General features: G+C 43.8%; 1 protein-coding gene and 1 pseudogene across 1 annotated transcript in view; one reads left to right on the top strand and one right to left on the bottom strand.

Annotated features, from left to right (window-relative positions):
• Positions 1-295: 295 nt before the first annotated feature.
• The window catches only part of XPA (XPA, DNA damage recognition and repair factor), a 44312-nt gene continuing 23540 nt past the window's right edge, over positions 296-21067 (top strand). The window contains exons 1-4 of the mRNA XM_017949715.3: positions 296-1050; positions 4905-5017; positions 6993-7093; positions 9987-10126. Of these exons, the coding sequence (XP_017805204.1) occupies positions 10045-10126 (82 nt within the window). The 5' untranslated portion in view covers positions 296-1050; positions 4905-5017; positions 6993-7093; positions 9987-10044. The remainder of the gene's footprint in view (positions 1051-4904; positions 5018-6992; positions 7094-9986; positions 10127-21067) is intronic.
• On the bottom strand, positions 18855-20277 carry LOC101024388 (annotated as a pseudogene).

Genomic DNA, 21067 nt, shown 5'->3' with positions numbered 1-21067 from the left:
AGAGAATCACATGAACCCAGGAGGTGGAGGTTGCAGTGAGCCAAGATCACGCCGCTGCACTCCAGCCTGGGTGACAGAGCAAGAGCCTGTCTAAGGAGGAGGAGGAGGAGGCGGAGGTGGTGGAGGCGGAGGTGGAGGGGGAGGGGGGAGGAGGAGGAGAAGGAGGAGGGGGAGGGAGAGGGGGAGGGAGAGGGGGAGGGAGAGGGGGAGGGGGAGGGAAAAAAAGAAACATACAATTTTGTTTCTCTCTATGCTCAAGCTGTTACCAGCAAATTGCAACTCTAATCTCACACTTGGCTTGGTTAGCATGCACTTTGTATTTCACCCCAATTTTTTTGTTGTTGTTTTTTAACCTTTCCTTACTCAGCTTTAGGCCAGAACGTCCAGATTCAAAGTTTTGGCACTGTCTCTGAGAGTCCTATTTTCCCAGGGGAAACACAGCAGGAAAATGTAAGTTGCCTTACCTAACAAATCCTTCCAGTCATGTACAACCTCAGAAGGGCAAACCAGTCTTCATCAACATGTTTTTGCTGTCTGGTGAAGTATAAAAAGCGTGAAGCAGAAAGGCAGATTGGAACACCTGTGGCTATTATGAAAACCACGCCACTTCCCAGCCTTGCGTGTTTTCTGCTCAGAAAGTATGCACCTGTCAGCCACAGCTGAAAACCCAGCAATCGAGGGCCCAGAGCTAGGGCTCAGATGAGTTGACTGAGGAATTAGAAGGATTTCAAAATAAGCCTATTAATTCTGTTGGATTGAAATATCTTCCATCTTCACACAGCCAAAGATAGCTGAACTTTTGTTTGACATTTTACACAGTGTCTTATGCCTGCCTGAAAGAAAGGGTGCAGGTCTTCACAGAATGGGGAAAGTCCAGAGATGATCTGGACTCCAAAGACAACAGCTTGGATTCTGAGCTGTCACTTACCAGCCAAAAGGGAATCCTGGCCCGGTCACTGAAGTTCCCTGAGTCTCAACTACCTTATCTGTAAAAGGGTCTCATCAGGCCCACATTAGATTATCTATTCGACCATCAGTTCGAGCTCTAAGGTAATGTGTCATTGTTCATGTTATTACCAACTTGAGAGAAAAAGAAAAGCAAAACTTGGTGGTTCCGAGAAGACCATTTATCTGGATTTTCTGTTATAGAAAGGTCAAAATCACCCATCCTTCCTAATCTTGGTCCTTTGATGTATGTTTGATTGAGGGAAGAGGTGGTCCCAGCACCTGGGGTGGGAAGAGCTTGCAGGGGGACCCAGGTGGACTTAGCTGCGGGAGGGGATTAGCTGACTCTCAGGGCCATCATTCAGAACAGCTGAATCGTCCTCTATGTTCTAGAAGGAACATCTTCATTCTTCCTTCTGGGCCCCAAGTATTTGAAACCACCACCATCTCTTGGAAGGCAGAAAGTCTTACTTAAAATTGTTTTCTTCATTTATACACTTATTGAATATAAAAACAAATGCTAATACTCTTGTTAAACGGAGGGCTCAGATTTTAACTACGTAAAATCTGTATATACATAGAAGAAAAGACTTGATGAAAATGTTAATAGTGATTGTATTTGAGATAATAGATAATCAACTTTTACTGCTTTTCTATGTTTTCTAAAAACCTAAAAGTGTTCATGAATTGCTGTTATATGAAAAAAATATTCTATTCAGAAATATTTTAAGGCCCCAAAGGGATAATTCATTTATGTATTTTTATGAGAATTACATATACCATTTCAATAAAAATTAATGATACTATTAATAATACTAAAGCATCTGAAAGTAAGATGTTCTATGAATATTAATAAAGATACCAAGTCTGAGTCACTGAAAAGGTACAGCACAGTGAAAGTATATTATGATCAATTTCTTACACATTAAAATATCTGTATGATAAAAAAATTCACTTCTGAAAATAGTGCATTTTTTTTTTTTTTTAGATGAAGTCTTGCTCTGTAGCCCAGGCTGGAGTGCAGTGGTGTAATCTTGGCTCACTGCAACCTCTGCCTCCTGGGTCCTGGTTCAAGCAATTCTCCTGCCTCAGCCTCTCGAGTAGCTGGGATTACAGGAATGCGCCACCATGCCCAGTTAATTTTTTTTTGTTTTTAGTAGAGACGGGGTTTCACCATGTTAGCCAGGCAGGCCTTGAACTCCTGACCTCATGATCTGCCTGTCTCGGCCTTCCAAAGTGCTGGGATTACAGGCGTGAGCCACCACGCCTAGACAATAGCACACTTATAGTAAGGAATATTTGATACATTTAAAAGCACAGCACATGTTTAAAAGAATGTGGGCAACCTCTTGGGGTTTGTTTTACTAGAATATTTCTTTCTGTTTTTTGTTTTTTTGAGACAGGGTCTATCCCTGTTGCCCAGGTTGGAGTGCAGTGTCACTAACCTGACTCTCTGCAGCCTCCACCTCATGGGCTCAAATTATCCTCCTGCTTCAGCCTCCCACGTAGCTGGAACCACAAGCTAATTTTTGTGTGTGTGGAGATGGGGTCTTGCTATGTTGTCCAGCTCGTCTTGAACTCCTAGGCTCAAGTAATCCTCCCCTCTTGGCTTCCCAAAGTGCTAGGATTACAGGCATGAGCCACCGTGTTCAGCCTCAGGATTTAACCTGTATCTATTTAGGCTCAAAAACATTGTCAACATTTCTCAAAGTCATAAATTGGAATTAATGGAGGGATGTATTAATATTTTAAAATATTGCAATTGTTACTAGCAAACATATATAATAGAAATGTATGTTCTAGAGCAGTGGTAACCAAAATTAAATTCCATGGGACCATCATTTGGTAAGAGGTCTTAGATGTTACCTGAGAAGAGGTTCAGTGGTCAGAGATGTCAGGTAAACCCTACATCCAGGTATTCAACAGGCTCATCTTTGCATGGCTTTTTGGAGCCTCAAGTATATTGATTTTCACTGTGACTCTCCAAAAGGAGTGCACAATGTATAGCATGTGCCCATAACATTTGTCCAGAAAGTCATTTTTAAAAATCTTAGGCTGGGCATGGTGACTCACACTCCAAGCAATTTGGGAAGCCACAGTGGGAGAATTGCTTGAGCCCAGGAGTTTGAGACCCACCTGGGAAAGATACAGAGACCCTGTCTCTACAAAATATCAAGAAAATTAGCTGGATATGGTGGCTCATGCAGGCCTGTAGTCCCAGCTACTTGGGAGGCTGAGGTGGGAGGATCACTTGAGCTCAGGAGTTTAAGGATGCAGTGAGCTAAGATCATCCCCACTGGACTCCAGCCCAGGTAACAGACCAAAACCTTGCCTCAAAAATGAAATGAAATAAAATAAAATAAAATAGAAATCTTCCACAAAGAAGATTTCTCATTGGGATATGCCATGTCATAGGCATATAAAGGCTTTACAAAATCTTTTCAATTTTAGTTTTGAGGCCATGAAGCAGAGTTTGTCTATCTCTGTTGTCACAAAGCGGGTATTTTGCTGAGTGCAGTGGCTCATGCCTGTAATCCCAGCACTTTGAGAGGCTGAGGCGGGTGGATCACCTGAGGTGAGGAGTTCAAGACCAGCCTGGTCAACATGGTAAAACCCTGTCTCTACTAAAAATACAAAACATTAACCATGCACCTATAGTCCCAGCTACTCGGGAAGCTGAGGCAGGAGAATCACTTGAACCCTGGAGGCAGAGGTTGCAATGAGCTGAGACTGTGCCATTGCACTCCAGCCTGGGCAAAAAGAGTGACTCTTCATCTCAAAATACATAATACATGCATATACATACATACATACATACAAAACAAAGGGGGCATTTTATAAATTTGAAGCTCATATATGGGTCACAATAAACCATTTAATGAGTCATATTACACGGACCCAAAGCCTAGTTCTCATTGTTGGGATGCGTCTCATTCAAGTCATTCCCTGGCAGGAGTTCTACAGGTGCACACCACCAGAAAGCCTGAAGGGACTTTTGAGCTTCATCACAAGCTCCATGCTTTGACCTCCTTAATGAAAAGGCTGAGGAATGACATGCAACCCTGCACCTCCCTCCTGCCCCCCAACACACAAATGCACACCCTTTGCTGGCATGCGAAGCGTGCTTAGAAAGGAGAGGAAAAACCCAAACCACAAAACCCCACATTCCTTTCAAGGGCTGTCTGTGTACACACCCTGGACCTTTGACTTCCTTTCCCTGGTGAACAGGGGTTTTTCAAGGCTTTGAGTCAGGACTTAAGGACTGTTGAGATGCAACTCTAACATGTCCTGGCTTTATGATTTCAGCAGTTACCCTCCTGGGGCTCTGTTTTTTCTCTGTAAAATGGAGATAATGAGCCCTAGGACCTGTCTAACTTCCAGGACTGTTCTAAGGATAAAACAGACTCCACTATTCACTTTATCACTTATTTAGCCAATCTTTGTCATCGCACTAAACACAGGGCATCCATTCTTTCTAAAGACCACAAAATGGCAAAACTAATGACAAATGAAAACAATCATAACATTTCACAGAGGTGGTTCATATCCATAACACATGAAGAGTGCTTACATACAAATTTAAATATATATGGGCCATTAAAAAATTGGCAAAAGTCAAGAATATGCATTGACTTTTGCTAATAAATGTATAAACAAAGAAAATGATTTTGTGTTGGAGAAGCAGCACAAAGGCCAAAAGACATATTTTTATGTTGATGCTCATTTTGAAATTTTCAAATTGCTTGGTTATTACACCTGCTACTAGATGTTGTGATTTAGGTGTGTTAATAATAAAACCCACATTTTACTATGTTGCATTCTGAGACAGAGTCCTCCGGCTTTATCAGGGTGCCAGAGGTCTATGGCAAGGAATCCCTGATCTCTGGGAATCTGATAAAATGAAGTTTGGTGTATCCATATAATGAAATGCTGTGTTGATATGAACATTGATGTTTTAGGTAAAGATGTAGAGCAACCGGAACTTTCATACACTGCTGCAACCACTTTGGAGACTATCAGCTTTTTCCACTAAAGCTGAACATTGTAGTCTAGAAATTGCACTCCCAAGCAGGTAGGTAACAAAAGTATATACCTATGTTCACCAAAAGACATCTAAAGAATGTTCATAGCAGCTGAAATAGCTGAAACCTGGAAACAGCCCCGATGTCCATCAACAGTAGAATGGATAAGTAAATTGTGATATATGTATACAAAAGAATACTACGTATGTCAATGAGTGAATGAACTATAGCTATATGCAACAACATGAATCTCATTCATATACTGTTGAGTGAAAAAATATAGACAAAAATAAATACTGTATAATTCTACCATAGAGTTTAAAAACCAGACAAGACCATTTTTAGAAATCAGAAGTCAGAATTATGTTACTTTTGGGCAAGAGGTGACAGTAACTTGGAGAGGGTCCAAAAGATTTTGGGGGATGCTGGTAATGTTCTCGTAGTTTATCTTGGTCGTGAATACAAAAGCAGAGTCAGTATGTGAAGATTTACACCTATGATTTTTTGCATGTTTCTGTGAGATTTACACCTATGTTTTTTGCATGTTTCTGCTTTTATGTTCTACTTTAATCAAAAGTCTGCTTAAAAATGACATAGAAACATTTTCACGACATTGAAAGATATTTGTGTTGTCATGTTATATTAAAAACTACAGATTTGTGTATAGTGTGCTTCCTCTTATTCCCCTTCAAGGTCATCATACATATGGCTTTTCAATACATGACATATCTTTAGGAGGATATATAAGCAATTGATGAAAGTGATTGCTTCTGGAGATTGAGAATGGGAGAGAGATTTATATTTCACTTCATGTCAGGGGTGTCCAATCTTTTGGCTTCCCTGGGCCACACTGGAAGAATTGTCTTGGGCCACACGTAAAATACATTAACACTAATGATAGCTGATGAGCTTTAAAAAATTGCAGAAAACATTTCATAATGTTTAAAGAAAGTTTACAATTTGTGCTGGGCCACATTCAAAGCTATCCTGGGCCGTATGTGGCCCATGGGCTGTGGGATGGACAAGTTCGCTTTAAGCTATTTTGTACCTTCTGAAGATTTAACTGTGTATATGTATTGCCAATTCAATGAATAAATAAATCAGACTATAAAACTATAATCTCATTTTTGTGAAAATAAAGGACTGTCACTATCAATATAAAATGATAACTATGTTTACCTCTGGGTAATGAAATTATGAATTGTTTTATTTTATTTTTATTTATTTGTTTATTTTTAAGACAGTGTCTAGCTCTGTCACCCAGGCTGGAGTGCAGTGGTGTGATCACAGCTCACTGCAGCTGGGAACTCCTGGGCTCAAGCAGTCCTCCTACCTCAACATCCTGAGTAGCTGGGACTACAGGTGCACACCATTGCACCTGACTGATTTTTAAATTTTTTGTAGAGATGGGTTGGGGGTCTTGCCATGTTGCCCAGGCTGGTCTTGAACTCCCAGACTCAAGCAATCCTACCCCCACAGTCTCCCAAAGTGCTGAGATCACAGGCATGAACCATCGCGCCTGGCTTGTTTTATTTTATTTTTTAAATCTGATTTTCTCAGTCTTCTAGCATGAACATGTATTTCTTTTGAGAATGAGAAGTCATTATACGTTTTTTGGTAATGCAGTTTTTATCAGTGTTATTGAGGTATAATTTGCAAATGGTAAAATGCACTGATTTTTAAGTTCATTGTTCAATAAGTTACAAATGTATATATATCTATGTCATCACTCAATCGAAACCTAGAATGTTTTCATCCCCTGGAAAGTTCCTTCTCAGCCTTTGTAGTCAACCCTCCCATTGCGTAAGGAGACAACCATTGACCTAATTTCTATCACTGTAGCTTAGTTTTGCCTGCTTTGAAGAAATAGAAATTGTACAGTCCATACTCTTTTTATATATGGCCTATTTTGCTCAATATAATGCTTCTGAGATGTATTTATGTTTTTGTGTGTATCCGTAGTTCATTATAATTTTTTTAAATAAGGAGTAACATCTTAACTACTTCTTGCTTTCTGATCTACAGGATGAGACAGCATCCACACGAAAATAATCCTCTACAGACTCTCCAAGCATGTCCGCTGTAGGCAGGAGTTATCCTACAACCTTCCCATCCTGGGAGGAGAGGTAACACCCACCCACCCCATTCCATTCTGGCCTGCCCCCTCCTCTGGCGGCAGCGCCAGTCTCAGGTGAGAGCCACCCTGCTTGTTGCCATTGTTCTGCAAGTGACAGCCTCGGGGGCAAATGGAAAGCCGTCAACCTGAGGGCTGTCAACCGCAGACAAGAATTCCTTTCTTTGTCAGGCTGGGTGGTCTTCGTGGCTTCAGCATCAACCTGTACAAAGATGATAAACATCGTGTGTGCTTGCAGGAAAACATCGCCACCACCCAACAACTCTAACCACACTCCTTTGTGAGGCCAAGATTAGCCTGTATGTGGCTTCCCTTGACTGTGTACAAATCATCAAGTCCCAGCCCCAGTGAGGGCATCCAGAGGTCATTTATTCCATGCCCCCCCATGTAGTCCTCCGACCTGCTGCCTCATGACATTTATTTGTACCAGAATCTTTTTTTTTTTTTTTTTTTTTGTTGAGACAGAGTCTCGCTTTGTCGCCCAGACTGGAGTGCAGTGGCCGGATCTCAGCTCACTGCAAGCTCCGCCTCCCGGGTTCACGCCATTCTCCTGCCTCAGCCTCCTGAGTAGCTGGGACTACACAGACGCCCGCCGCCTCGCCCGGCTAGTTTTTGTATTTTTTAGTAGAGACGGGGTCTCACCGTGTTAGCCAGGATGGTCTCAATCTCCTGACCTTGTGATCCACCCGTCTCGGCCTCCCAAAGTACTGGGATTACAGGCTTGAGCCACCGCGCCCGGCCTGTACCAGAATCTTAATCATAGACAGTTGGATGATCCCTTAGAGATCTCCTGGTTCAACGCTCTCAGGCTACAAGAGGGGGTCCAGACACAGGCTGTGACTTGTCCAAGGTCACACAGCACAAGGACTAGGGCAGGGCAAGAACCCATGTCCTGCAAGCCTTCCCCTTTGGAGTATCCTTTCCACTACTCCAAGCTGCTTTTGTTAATGTCACCCTCACCCCCAAGGTGCCATGTAGTGTAATTTCTAACTTTCCAATAAAAAAGGAGTGTGTGTGTGAGTAACCTACATACTTGGGGAACCTCCTGCTGCCTGGGGTATAAAGGCTTTCTTGCGTTTGTGGCCAGGACAATCGAGGCCGCTTCATTAAAGGATAGTTTGGTGCCCTCTAGTGGCTGTCAGTAACAATGACAATCACTGCCCCTCTTCCTGGGCATCTGCTGAGCAGGACATTCAACGTGCAACTTTATTTCTAATTTTGAATCCAAACAACAGGCCTGGAGAGTAGGCAGTTTTATCCCAATTTTAGAAAGGATGAAATTGCTCAAGATGATTGAGGCTGGATTCAAACCCAGCCATGTTTCTTCCGCTTCTCTGTGTCAGCACTACTACTGAACACGTGGGCAGGCCTAGGCTGGACATTAGTGGCTTGCTCAAGACCACAAGTCCGGTAAACCCCATGCTTGCTGTTCACCGTGCCAGGCTGCTCCCCAGAAGGAAAGCGGCATACAAAGTGCCCAACGAAACTTCTTCCCTGTGGTAGCCTTTCCCCAGAAGGGGAACTAGGAGGAGAACTAGGGTGTCTCTGGGCCTTTCTCTGTACCCAGGCATACGTAGGAAGGAGGTTCCAAGAGACTCAGAGTTGCAGCAAACACATTTGATCCACTTGATTCAACCATGCTGTGCAACCGAGCCCCAGGAGTAAATGCGTGAATGAATGAATGAATGAATGGAGTGGCCTAGACACTAGGATGAGGACTATTGGCAGAGGCTGTGCGGGTCAGGGGTGGTTTTGCAGTTGTACTATAGAGATTGATCCCAATTTAATTTGAGGAATCCATTTCTATAGATCAGAGCAGTCCACAGATACAGAAGGCTGCTCCCGTGGGGGTGAACTCCACATCCCAGGGATATGTAAGCAAGTTGAGAAGACTTCAGTGGAGTTGTCGAAAGGGGATTTCGAGCCTGTATGTGTTTTGGTTTTGGGTGTTTTTTTTGTTTTGTTTTGTTTTGTTTTGTTTTGTTTTGTTTTGTTTTGTTTGACACTCTGTTGCCAGGCTGGAGTGCAGTGGCACAATCTTGGCTCATTGCAGCCTCTGCCTCCCTGGTTCAAGTGATTCTCCTGCCTTAGCCTCCCAAGTAGCTGGGATTACAGGTGTGCGCCACCACACCTAGCTAATTTTTGTATTTTTAGTAGAGATGGTGTTTCACCATGCTGGCCAGGATGGTCTCCAACTCCTGACCTTGTGATCTGCCTGCCTCAACCTCCCAAAGTGCTGGGATTATAGGCGTGAGCCACCGTGCCTGGCTGCCTGTGTGTTTTTAAACATTGGTGTAAACATTTAGAAATTGGAAGATTTCACATTAAAACCCAGATTTCTAACTCCTCTTTAACAAAGTGGGAGACTTGGCCTCACTGGGCCTGCTGCAGCCTGTCACTGCTGCCCCTCCCCTCCGCGTTGTCCCCCAGCACTGAGGACTACCGGTAGAGGCTACTTCGCCTCACACATGTGCTGTTGTTTTTCTTATTGTAAAAACAAATAAGAGTAGCTGGGACTACAGGCACACACCACCACACCTGGCTAATTTTTACAGTATTTTTTTCTAGAGACAGGGTCTCCCTGTGTTGCCCAAACTGGTCTTGAACTTCTGGGCTCAAGGGATCCTCCCACCTCAGCCTCCCAAAATGCTGGAATTACAAGCATGAGCCACCGTGCCTGGCCTGAAGTTTTTTTCAAGTGAAAAGAGAACTTTTAAACAGGAGGAAAAAGAAAAATTGAGTACAATGTATTTATTTGTGTATATAAATAAATTTCTATACATTTTAAAGGCAAACACCCAACTTGCTTTTATTGCCAGCTTGGACTCCACAGCATCCTGAGTTTGCCAGCCAGTTGAGACTTTGGCACCTTCTTATCTCTGCAGTGTGGACCTCAGGTCAGATTCTCACCCTGTTGCTGCTTCGGTCTTTAGCTTCTGAGAGATGGAGGATGTGGAGCAGTCCTGGGTCTTGTGGTCTGAGGGGAGAAGAAATCCTGCCCAGGCAGACTGCTATGAATGTCCAGGTAAGTGGGAACATAAAGGCCTGGCAGACCACATCTATGCCCTCTGTCCCAGGGGAGCCCTTTGGAGATGCAGTGCCTGGTCATGAATCTGCACTTTCTTCTTGTGATAGGGTTTCTTAACTCCCAAGTAGCTGGGATTACAGGTGTGCGCCACCACACCCAGCTAATTTTTGTATTTTTAGTAGAGATGGAGTTTCACCATGCTGGCCAGGATGGTCTCCAACTCCTGACCTTGTGATCTGCCCGCCTCAGCCTCCCAAAGTGCTGGGATTATAGGCGTGAGCCACCGTGCCTGGTTGATGGCTCTCTGATTCCCTGATGGTGTCTAGAACTGAACACAAGCTCCAGATGTGGTTTCAGCAGCCCCAAACAGTGGAACAAACACCTCCCTCGGTTCGGGCACTGCTTTTGTTCTTGTCACCTCAGGTCACCCATCTCTTTTCAGAAGCCATGTCACACTGTTGGTTCCCACTTAGTTTGTAGGACACTAAGGCCATCAGATTATTTTATGAGCCCTTCTCAAGAGCAATCTACCCTTACCTAACATGAAAATCATAGACACTGAAGGTAGAACATTGTCCTAGAGGTCATCTAAGGCCACTTCCCACACATGCAGAAAGAGACCCTTTCCTCAAATACCCTGTATTACTCCGTTCTCATATTGCTTTAAAGAAATACCCGAGCCTGGGTAATTTATAAAGATAAAAGAGGTTCAATGGACTCACGGTTTCACATGGCTGGGAGGCCTCACAATGACGACAGAAGGTGAAGGAGGAGCATTGGCACCTCTTACATGGCGGCAGACAAGAGAGCCTGTGCACTCTTCCACGTGTGCACACTTCCCCAGTGCCCTTTATAAAACCATCAGATCTCATGAGACGTATTCACTAGCACAAGAACAGCCGGGTAAAACCTGTCCCCATGATTCAATTACCTCCCACCGGGTTCCTCCCATGATGCGTGGGGATTATGGGAACTACAGTTCAATATGAAATTTGGATGGGGACACAGCCAAACCATACCACACCCTTACAGCATTTTTTAACTGAAGTGAGGAATTTGTATTTCGCTTTTTGTTCCATTCCTCCAAGAATGGATCTTGATTTTGTCGAAAGACACATTAGTCATCTTTTCCAGTTCTGTGTCATTCATAAATTTGATTAGGACAATTTCTACATTTTTATATATGTTGGTACATACTGGTTATGCATTCTGCTCATCAAGGTACCTCATAATCATTGTAGAAAATTTAGAAAATAGAGAAAGCATAAAGAAAACAATTAAAAACCCTGTGATATGTAGAATATATAAGGAACACTTACAATTCAATAATAAAAAGGCAAATAAATCAATTTTAAAATGGACAAAGGATTTGAACACATAATTATCTAAATAAGATATACCGATGGTCAATGTACACCTCAAAAGATGCTCAACATCATTAATCATTAGGGAAATGCAAATTGAAACCACCATGAGATACCGCTTCTCACCCACCAGAATGGCTATAGTCAAAAAGATACGTGTTGGCAAAAATGTGGAGAAATTGGAACCCTCATATACTGCTGGTGGGAATGTAAAATAGTGCAGATACTTTAGAAAACAGTCTGGCAGTTCCTCAGAATGTTATAGAGTTAAATATTCCCCAGCAATTCCACTCCAAGTTCTATATCCGATTAAAATGATCATATACATCCACGTAGAAACTTGTACACGGATGTTCACAGCAGCATTATTCATAATCATGAAAAAGTAAAAACAACCCAGTGTCCATCAGTGGAGGATTGGATGAATAAAATATGGTACATCCATATAATGGAATGTTGCTTGTCAATAAAAAACCAAAATATCATACAATACATATGAACCCTGAAAACATTATGCTAAGTGAAAGAAGCCAGACACAAAAGGCCATGTATTGTGTGATTCCATTAATGTGAAAAGTCAGGAATAGTCAAATTTCTGTCTATAGAGAAAGAAAGCAGATTAATGGTTGCCCAGGGCTGAGGAGGCTTGAGGGGAAATGGGGGTTTGACTGCTAATGCGTATGAGGTTTGTTTCTGGGGTGATGAACATGTTCTAAAATTGATTGTGGTGATGGTTGCACAACTCTGTGAATATACTGAAAATCATTGAGTTGTACACTTTAAGTGGGTAATTTGTATGGTATGTGAATTATATAATTACATCTCAACAAAGCTGGGAGACACTACCTTTTATGAGTGCTTTGTGTAATCTCTCTAGTTGTGTTCTCACCAATGGTGGATGCAGTGTCAATCAGCAGCATTGGTTGGATATGAGTCCACTGCGGGCCAGCTCCTCTGCTGGTCCCTGGATGCAAAGGAATTCCGCCTCAAGAAGTCAAGTGCATCTTGTATCATCCAGGGGAAATAAGCATCAGTATCATTATAATATAAGATGCAAGGTTGGAAAATGGGGGTCCTTAGAAGTTGGGGATGAGGGGCAAGGGATAAGCCTCAGAGGAGGGAAAAGATTACTTCCAGCTGAAACATTGGAAAAAGGCTTCAAGGAGAGGGAAATTGTATCCTTTCCAATAAGATTGTGACAGATGGTCATGGATGTGACCAGAAGGAGTCTAGATTGGACTTTAAGCTCCTTGAGCGGAAGACCATGGCTAATTCATTACTGGTCCTCAGCGCAGGACCTGGATTGAAGAAGGTGCATAGTAAAGTTTGTGGAATGCTTGAACATACAAATGAAAGAATGAGTGACAATATAAACAAAAGATTTACAGGGAAAGAAAACAGCATGAGCAAAGCATGGAAATAGAAAGGCACAGGACAGGTCTAGAAAATGCAAACTTGTCCAGTGTGGCTAACGCATAAGGTTCACGATAAAGGTTTATGGAAGGAAAGTTCCTAAAGGGCTGCGGGTACCAGGTGATGGGAACTTACAATTATCTACAATTGGGAGTCAATAAATGATTTTTGAGCAAAGGAATGGCATGGCCAAAGCTGTACTTTAGAAAGATGGAGCTGTAAGCCTATGTGGAAGATGGATTAGAGGGGTCAGCCTGGAGTCTGGGAGACCAGTTCAGAGGCTACACAGGTAAAATTTGGTGGGGGCTAAACCAGGACAGTGGCAGTACAGCCAAAGAAGGAATTAAGGCCAGAGACACTCAACCTCTTTCCAAGCATTATAAAAACTACAAAAACAAGTACATCTGGTGATAAATATTTTGCCCATTCAACAGAACGATACGTATTAGAGGATACACTTGCCAATAAAAATATTAGTGGTTTGTGGTTTGAAGCTGCAACCACACTTGTTATAAAGGTAATTGAAAGGAAAACCCCCATTGGGGGTAATAAGAGAGGAGGAAACCACAAGACTATAACCCCATTATGAGCAGAGTTCATCTACATAATGGGTGAACCCTGGACCACATTCATCCTCCCTTGGCCCTACCCACAATGGGCAACGATAACTCCAAGACTAAGCTTGAGGCAGAGACGCCCTCTCTGTTTCAAGCCACTTGGTTAGCCACGTAGGGTATTGGCAAGAACCTGCTCTGATTCCAGCTCTGTGCTAACCCATGCAGGACAATCTCTAGTGGAGGAAGTAAGAGGAGACTTGTTCTAATTCAGAGGCTTATAATTTGGTGGTTGAGACTATTAATGCTGGGGTTGGGCTGTGCGTGCCTGAACCCAGCTCTGTCACTTATTAGCTACATGATCTTGAACAAGTTGCTTAGCATCTCTGTGCTTTAGTTGCCTCATCTCTAAACTAAGACTACTGAATGTGCTTAAAAACCACCTAGTATTACAGTAAGCACCATATAAGTGTTGCTATTGTTACTGTTATTATTACAATAAATAATGGCCAATGGTAGACAACCATGGAACGGGTTGTTCTCAAGTGGAGTGCTCCGCATCACCAAAGGCACACAAGCAGAGACAAGGTGGTTATAAGTTTCAGCTTTGGACTGTGAGTTGTCAGTGCTAAAAAGATATGCAAGCAGTCTTATTCAGTATTATTCATCCAATTTATTTAATCCCACAAGCATTTGCTGAGCAGCTACTCTGTGCTGGATACCATGCTAAGCCCTGGAGATATTGGGATGAATCACACAGCCTTAGCTCTTAAGGACCTGAAAAACTAGTGCGGATGGCAGGTGGGTATCACTTCTGGTGGGCTAAGTGCCACAGCACCAGCACAGAGGAGGATCAGGGACAGCCAGAGGAGGGAGTCGGGCTTCCAAAAAGCTGCAACGGGAAGCTAGGGACCTCTGGGCATATTCAGGATCTAGGGATGCAGAGTGGGAAGACGTGCCCTTGCTGGTCTGTGAGTGGTGAAGATTTTGACATCCAGAGCTGATGGCCCTGTCCTTAGTTGAAGCCGTTGTACACTCCCACTCCTTACTGCTTTTGGAAAGACAAATCTCGTGAGTCTTCGAGATGATTTTGAAACCTCTCCGTGCACACATTTTGTTGATAGATGCTCCACTATGATGTTTTTGCCCGATTCTTTTTTTCCTTTTGGTTCAGGGAGGTTGAAATCTAAGTTTCTTCAGGAGGAGGATTTGTCTGGCTGATCACAGAAAAAAGAGACTGCATTTCCTGGAGTACTAAATGAATGTAGCTTAAGGCAACAGGATCAGGCTAATTTCTGTGTTGCTGTGTCCTCGTTCCAGAAAGATTCCCCACTTAGTGTGCTTCTTCTCACAGATGTTTCCCTGTTGTGAATTGATGCCAATGATGTTCAAAGTGACCACATTAAGAAGTAAAGCCCCAGGGAACCAGGAAAGAAATAAAAACAAAAAAGAAAGCCACACACAGGTGCTATTTACTAGATAATAAAGACAAATGTGTTCACACCCTGTCATCTCAGGCATGAGTCACCTGGGTAACGCACTTAGAGAGCAGGCCCTGTTAGGAAACCCTGCCAAGTTTCTCACTCTCCTTTCTGGCCTCCATTCTTATCTTCCTGCTCTTTTTGAGGCTTCGGTGAGGGCTTTCAATTCTTTCTGTGCTTCGTTAAGTATCCCTCTTTGAGCCAGGACCACAGGTGTGTTGGTAGGTGAGGGAGGTAGAAAGCAGGAAGATAAATGCAGTCACAGGTTTCCCCGAGACTGAATCAGGAGAGGCAAGAACACATCTACTGCTCTGTTTTCCTTGCCTGTTTTCCTTTTGTGCCCTGACCAAAATGACTCATGCTGCTTTGCTCTGGGCAGGCCCTCAAGCCTGGCACCCTGTGGGCTACATGGATTCGGGCACGCATTCTTCTTTTCTCCAAAGGAGTCCTTTTAGCTCGGTTGACTAACAATGCAGACCCAACTATACGAAACTTGCTAACAAAGGTCAGTACACCAAAGAAGAGGGAGTTACCAGCAAAAGAAGACCACAGTTACAAAAGCTGCCAAGAGTTACAGAATCTAGGGCCTGTATGGCATCCGAGCTGTAGGTCACATTCTCCAGCACTGAGGCTTGGAATGCTTTGTTGGGGAGGAGATTCTCTGGATTAATTATTTTCAAAAGGTTACCTTGGGGGAAAACTGTGACCTTGCCCTCTAGAAATATTTCACCACATCAGGATTATTAGGGCTGTGGGGACCATAGGGGCCATCTAGTATGCGGGCTCTCAAATTTGGCTGCCCATCAGAATGATGTAGGGGGTGGGGGTGGGGCTTTACAAAATCCTGATGCTCAGATCTCACTCTGACCCCCTGACATCAGAATCCCTGGGGGTGGGGCCTAAGCATTGGTATTTATTAAACACTCCGGGTGCTTCCCAGTACAGCCAAATCTGGGAACCTGTAATCTAGACTCTTACCATTCCAAGTGTGATCTGTGGTGCTGTAGCACCACCAGAGATAATGCCATTTCTTATTAGACACACACATTCTTTACTGTAATGGTAGACACATGCCATTATTCATTTGTTCAAACTCAGAATGTACAACTCCAAGAGCAGCCCTAATGTAAACTGTGGACTTTGGGTGATGATGACGTGTCAATATAGCTTTATCAGTTGTAACAGATGTATCACTCTGGTTGGGGACGTTAATAATGGGGGGGATATGTATGTGTGGGAGCAGGGAGTATGTGGAAAATCTTTGTATCTTACTCTCAGTTTGACTGTGAACTTAATATTATTCCAACGATAAAGTCTAAAAAACAGAAATGCATATTTTGGGTCCTACCATTAGACCTACTGAGTCAGAATATGTATTTAACAAGTTACAAGAGACTTCTATGTGCATTCGAATTTGATTTTTCCTTTTCTTGAAAGATTGAAAAATCTGGCAACAAGGGTCCCAAATTCTTTCTTTAAAACCACCAGCTGGAGTTGTACGGTAGCTGTCCTCTTTAAAGGGGATCTCCACACTCCAGTTTGCCTCAGTTTCACAACTGGCTAGGTTCTTTAACTTCTATTACCTACCTGGGCCCGGAGAGATATTGAGGTTTTTTTTTTTTTTTTCAATTGTGGTATGATATACATAAAGTAAAACTGACCATTAGTGACATATGGTACATTCACGATGTCGTGCAACCATCACCACCATCTAGTTCCAGAATATTTTTATTGTCTCAAAAGGAAACCCCTTATCTATTAAGCACTCACTCCCTGGTCCCTCTTCCTTTCAGCCCATGGCAACTACTATCTGCTTTCTGTCACTGTAGGTTTGCTTATTCTGAATGTTTCATGTAAATGGAATTATACACTCTGTAGCATTTCATGTCTGGCTTCTTTCACTTAGCGTAATATTTTCAAGGTTTATCTATGTTGTAGCATGTATCAGTACTTCATTCTTTTTTTTTGGCTGAATAACATTTCTTTTTCTTTTCTTTTCTTTTTCTTTTCTTTTTTTTTTTTTGTTTGTTTTTTGAGGCCAAGTCTTGCTCTGTTGCCCAGGCTGGAGTGCAGTGGCGAGATGTCCACTCACTGCAAGCTCCGCCTCCCAGGTTCACGCCATTCTCCTGCCTCAGCCTCCTGAGTAGCTGGGACTACAGGCGCCCGCCACCACGCCCGGCTAAATTTTTTTGTATTTTTAGTACAGATGGGGTCTCACCGTGTTAGCCAGGGTGGTCTTGATCTCCTGACCTTGTGATCCACCCGCCTTGGCCCCCCAAAGTGCTGGGATTACAGGCGTGAGCCACCGTGCCTGGCCAAATAATATTTCTTTGTGTGGATATACTCTATTTTGTTTATCCATTCATCAGTTGATGGGCAGTTGGGTAGTTTCCAGTTTTTGGTTATTGTGAATAGTGCTACGTGAACATTTGTGTGCAGGTTTTTGTTTGCACACCTGTTTTTAGTTCTTGTGGGAATATACTCATGAGTTGAATTACTGACTCATATGGTAATCCTATGTTTCGTGTTTTGCGGGACAGTCAAACCGTTTTCCACAGCAGCTGCACTAGTTTACATTCCCACCAATAACGCATGAGGTTCCAATTTTTTTTTTACATCCTTGCCAATACTTCTTTTCTTTTCTTTGTTTTGTTATTTTTCAAAATTCTAGCCATCATCATTAAAGACCATAAAGGCCACTTTGATTAAGTCTCTTTGGGAGGTATGAGGGCCATCTTCTAGTTTTTTAAGTTTCTTTCCGATGTTGGGGGCTGACTGGGAAATGAAGTGTAAATAGGTAGGTAGATTCTGCCCTCATGGGTATCAGGGCTTAAGGTGGTATAATTAGTTATGGCCCCTGAAATGAGGGAGAAGAAAAGAGCAGGATGTTCATTGGGGCCTTGTGTGATGTCTTTTATCTTTTCATAGTTTACAGCCTTAAGGGCAGCTTTATCCATGCCAGTTAGGAGGCATGATATTATATGGCTTCGTTTCTGTCTGTCTGAGGAAACTGCCTCATAATCCCAATTGGGGTCAGTTCTGGGGACAGCTAGGGTCCCTATAAGGTTATGGGCAGCATCTTGTTGGTGGAGGGTGTCTGCATAGGCTTGGGTGGCTGTCCAGATACATTCCCTGTCCTCCGGGGTGAGGGAGGAGGAGAGGATGACATAAATGTCATGCCAGGTAAGGTCATAAGATTGAGTGACATACAGAAATTCCTTGCGCGAGGAAATGGGGTCTGTGGAAAAGGAGCTGAGTCTCTTTTTAAGCTGGGAGAGGTTGGCTAGGGAGAAGGGAACATGAATTTGGACTATACCTTCGACCCTGACACCTTTCGCAAGGGAAGGACTTTGGAAAACATTTGGTTGTGGGAGTGACCTTTGGCAGAAGGGGGTTGGGTACAAGACCGGGTGTGCGGTGGAGAAGGAAGGTTGGGATGGAGGACCAGGATAAGGGGGTGGGGGAGAGGAGCCGAAGGAGAAGGAGGAGGGGATGGTGGTGGGAGGGGGACTGAGAGAGGGGGTTTGTTGGCAGGGTTGAAATCAGAGAAGGAAGGGTTGCCTGGAGGTATGAGGTGGTATCTCACTGTGCCTTAATTTGCATTTTCCTAATGACTAATGATGAATATTGTTTCATGTGTTTGTTGGCCATCTGTACATCCTCTTCGGAAAAATGTTGATTTAAGTTCCTTGCTCATTTTTAAATTGGGTTTTCTTTTTGTTGTTGAGCTGGAAGTGTTTGTTATAAATTCTGGATACTAGATCCTTATTGGATATCTGATTTGCAAATATTTTCTCCCATTCTGTGGGGCTTTTTACCCTCATTTTCTTCATAGTGTTCTTTGATGCAGAAAAGTTTTTAATTTTTTTTTGACCTCTGAACTTTTTATTGGCCTCCTGCTCCCCAAAGGGTATCCTACTTCTGCTGGCTTAATGTCTCAGAACTCTGGTGTCATTGGTCAGACACCACTTTGCCATCCACTAGCCAGCTTGTGGTGGTCTTTCGGATGGTTTGCATGGAGTTGCTGCTATCCAGGGCATCAACAAGATTGAAGTCTTCGCCATCTTCCAGCAGGCAGCAGTAGGCGGTGCTCTCAGCCTCCAGCTTGACCTTGATGTTCAGCAGGGCCTTGTACTCTTGGGCCTGGCATTGTCCCTCTGCCCAGGTCTGTGCCAGCTCTGACTCCAGGTGCAGCAGGATCCCATTGAGCTGCTCCCTCTGCAGGGCATAGCAGGCCTCCACCTCCCTCAGGCTATTCTCCAAGCTGGCCTTCAGATTTCTCATGGAAATGTCGATCTCCAAGGACTGGACTGTATGTCGCAGCTCTGTGAGCATCATCCCAGCAGCTCCAACCTCGGTGGACTACGTGGTGACCACTGAGGTGCTCTCCTCAATCTGCTGAGACCAGTATTTGTCCAGCTCCTCTTGGTTCTTCTGAGCCAGCTCGTCATATTGCGCCTGGTATCTGCCATGATCTTGTCGAGGTCCTGAGATTTGGGGTTATCTACCTCCACAGTCAACCCAGAGCTGGCAGTCTGGGTTTGTAGGCCTTTTACTTCCTCTTCATGGTTCTTCTTCATGAAGAGCAGCTCCTCCTTGAGAGCTTCGATCTCTGTCTCCAGCTGCAACTGAGTGACATTTGTCATCAGTGACCTTGTGGAGCCCATGGATGTGGCTCTTCACAGTCTGGCACATGGCCAGCTCTGTCTCATACTTGACTCTAAAGTCATCAGCAGCAAGACCGGCATTGTCAATTTGCAGAACAATACAGGCATTGTCCACAGTATTTGTGAAGATCTGAGCCCTCAGGCCCTCAATGGTCTTGAAGTAATGGCTCCAGTCTCTGACCTGGGGTCCCTTCTTCTACAGGTGCTCCCAGATTTTGCTTTCCAGCTTCTGGTTCTTGGTCTTCAGGCTCCTCACTCTGTCCAGGTAGGAGGCCAGGCAGTTGTTCAGGCTTTGCGTGGTCTCCTTCTTGTTCTGGATGCCCCCCATTCTTGCCAGACCCCCGACCACTCCCGCGGCCAGGACCTCGGAACCCATGCCACTCAGGAAGCTGGTGGAGCGGGACACGGAGATCCGGGAACCAGAGCCCCCTGCGCCTGCATAGACAGTGGCTTTGCTGCTGACCAGCCAGGCACTGTAGCTGGGCGCCTGGACAGTGCCCAGGGACTGGTAGTTGGTGGAGAAGGTGGAGCGAGTGGTGAAGCTCATGCTGTCCAGGGAGGAGACTGAGAGGACAGGACTCAGGCTTTGCCGATGACTTTAATTTTTTTTTGAGACAGGATGTTACTATGTTGCCCAGGCTGGAGGGTAGTGGTGCCATCACAGCTCACTGCAGCCTTGACCTCCTGAGATGGGTTCTTGTTACATTGCCCAGGTTGGTCTTGAACTCCTGGGCTCAAGCAGTCCTCCTGCATTGGCCTCCCAAAGTGCTGGAATTACAGACATAAGCCACTGCACCTTACCAACTATTATTTTTTTTTAATAGTGATGGGGTCTCACTATGTTGCCTCAGCTTGTCTTGAACTCATGACAAGTGATTCTCCTGCCTTGGCCTCCCAAAGTGTTGAGAATACAGGTGTGAACCACTGTGCCCAGCCTAGTTTTTAATTTTAATGAAGTCCAGTTTTTTTTTCTTTTGCTGCTTGTGCTTTTGGTGTTATGGAATTTGAAATATTTTCACCTGGGAAAGATTGATGGATAGGGAGAAAGAAAGATCTGAGGGGAAGGGAGATGCGGATGGCTTGAGATTTCTATCTCCAGTTCAACCAGAAGATTTCAGCATGTAACTGCTTTATACAAGGTTTTGCAGCTTTATGTATGTATGACCGATAAACTAGAACTACTGAACTGTGTTTCTGAAACGTTAACCATTGAATATTAGTGGGAAACATCAGTGTGTCAGGTTGTCTTTCTAAAAGCCAGTCCTAAATGGTACATGTAGTAATTAGAAGTTAATGTTTTCTGGTTTCAATTAAGTATTATTTGTAACAAAGGGAAAGCATACATTTTTGGGGTAGCCTGCTATGTTTCTTTTGTTCCACTAGCCACACTTTTGGGAAGTCAGGATATTTGGCCCAGATCCAAACCCACTGTCTACCTGGCAGCAGCTCATCTTCACTG

The sequence above is a fragment of the Papio anubis genome, chromosome 13 (assembly GCF_008728515.1).
Source record: "Papio anubis isolate 15944 chromosome 13, Panubis1.0, whole genome shotgun sequence".
NCBI lineage: Eukaryota > Metazoa > Chordata > Mammalia > Primates > Cercopithecidae > Papio > Papio anubis.
The sequence above is the reverse complement of the archived record's forward strand: the minus strand, read 5'-3'. Positions and strand labels throughout refer to the sequence as shown.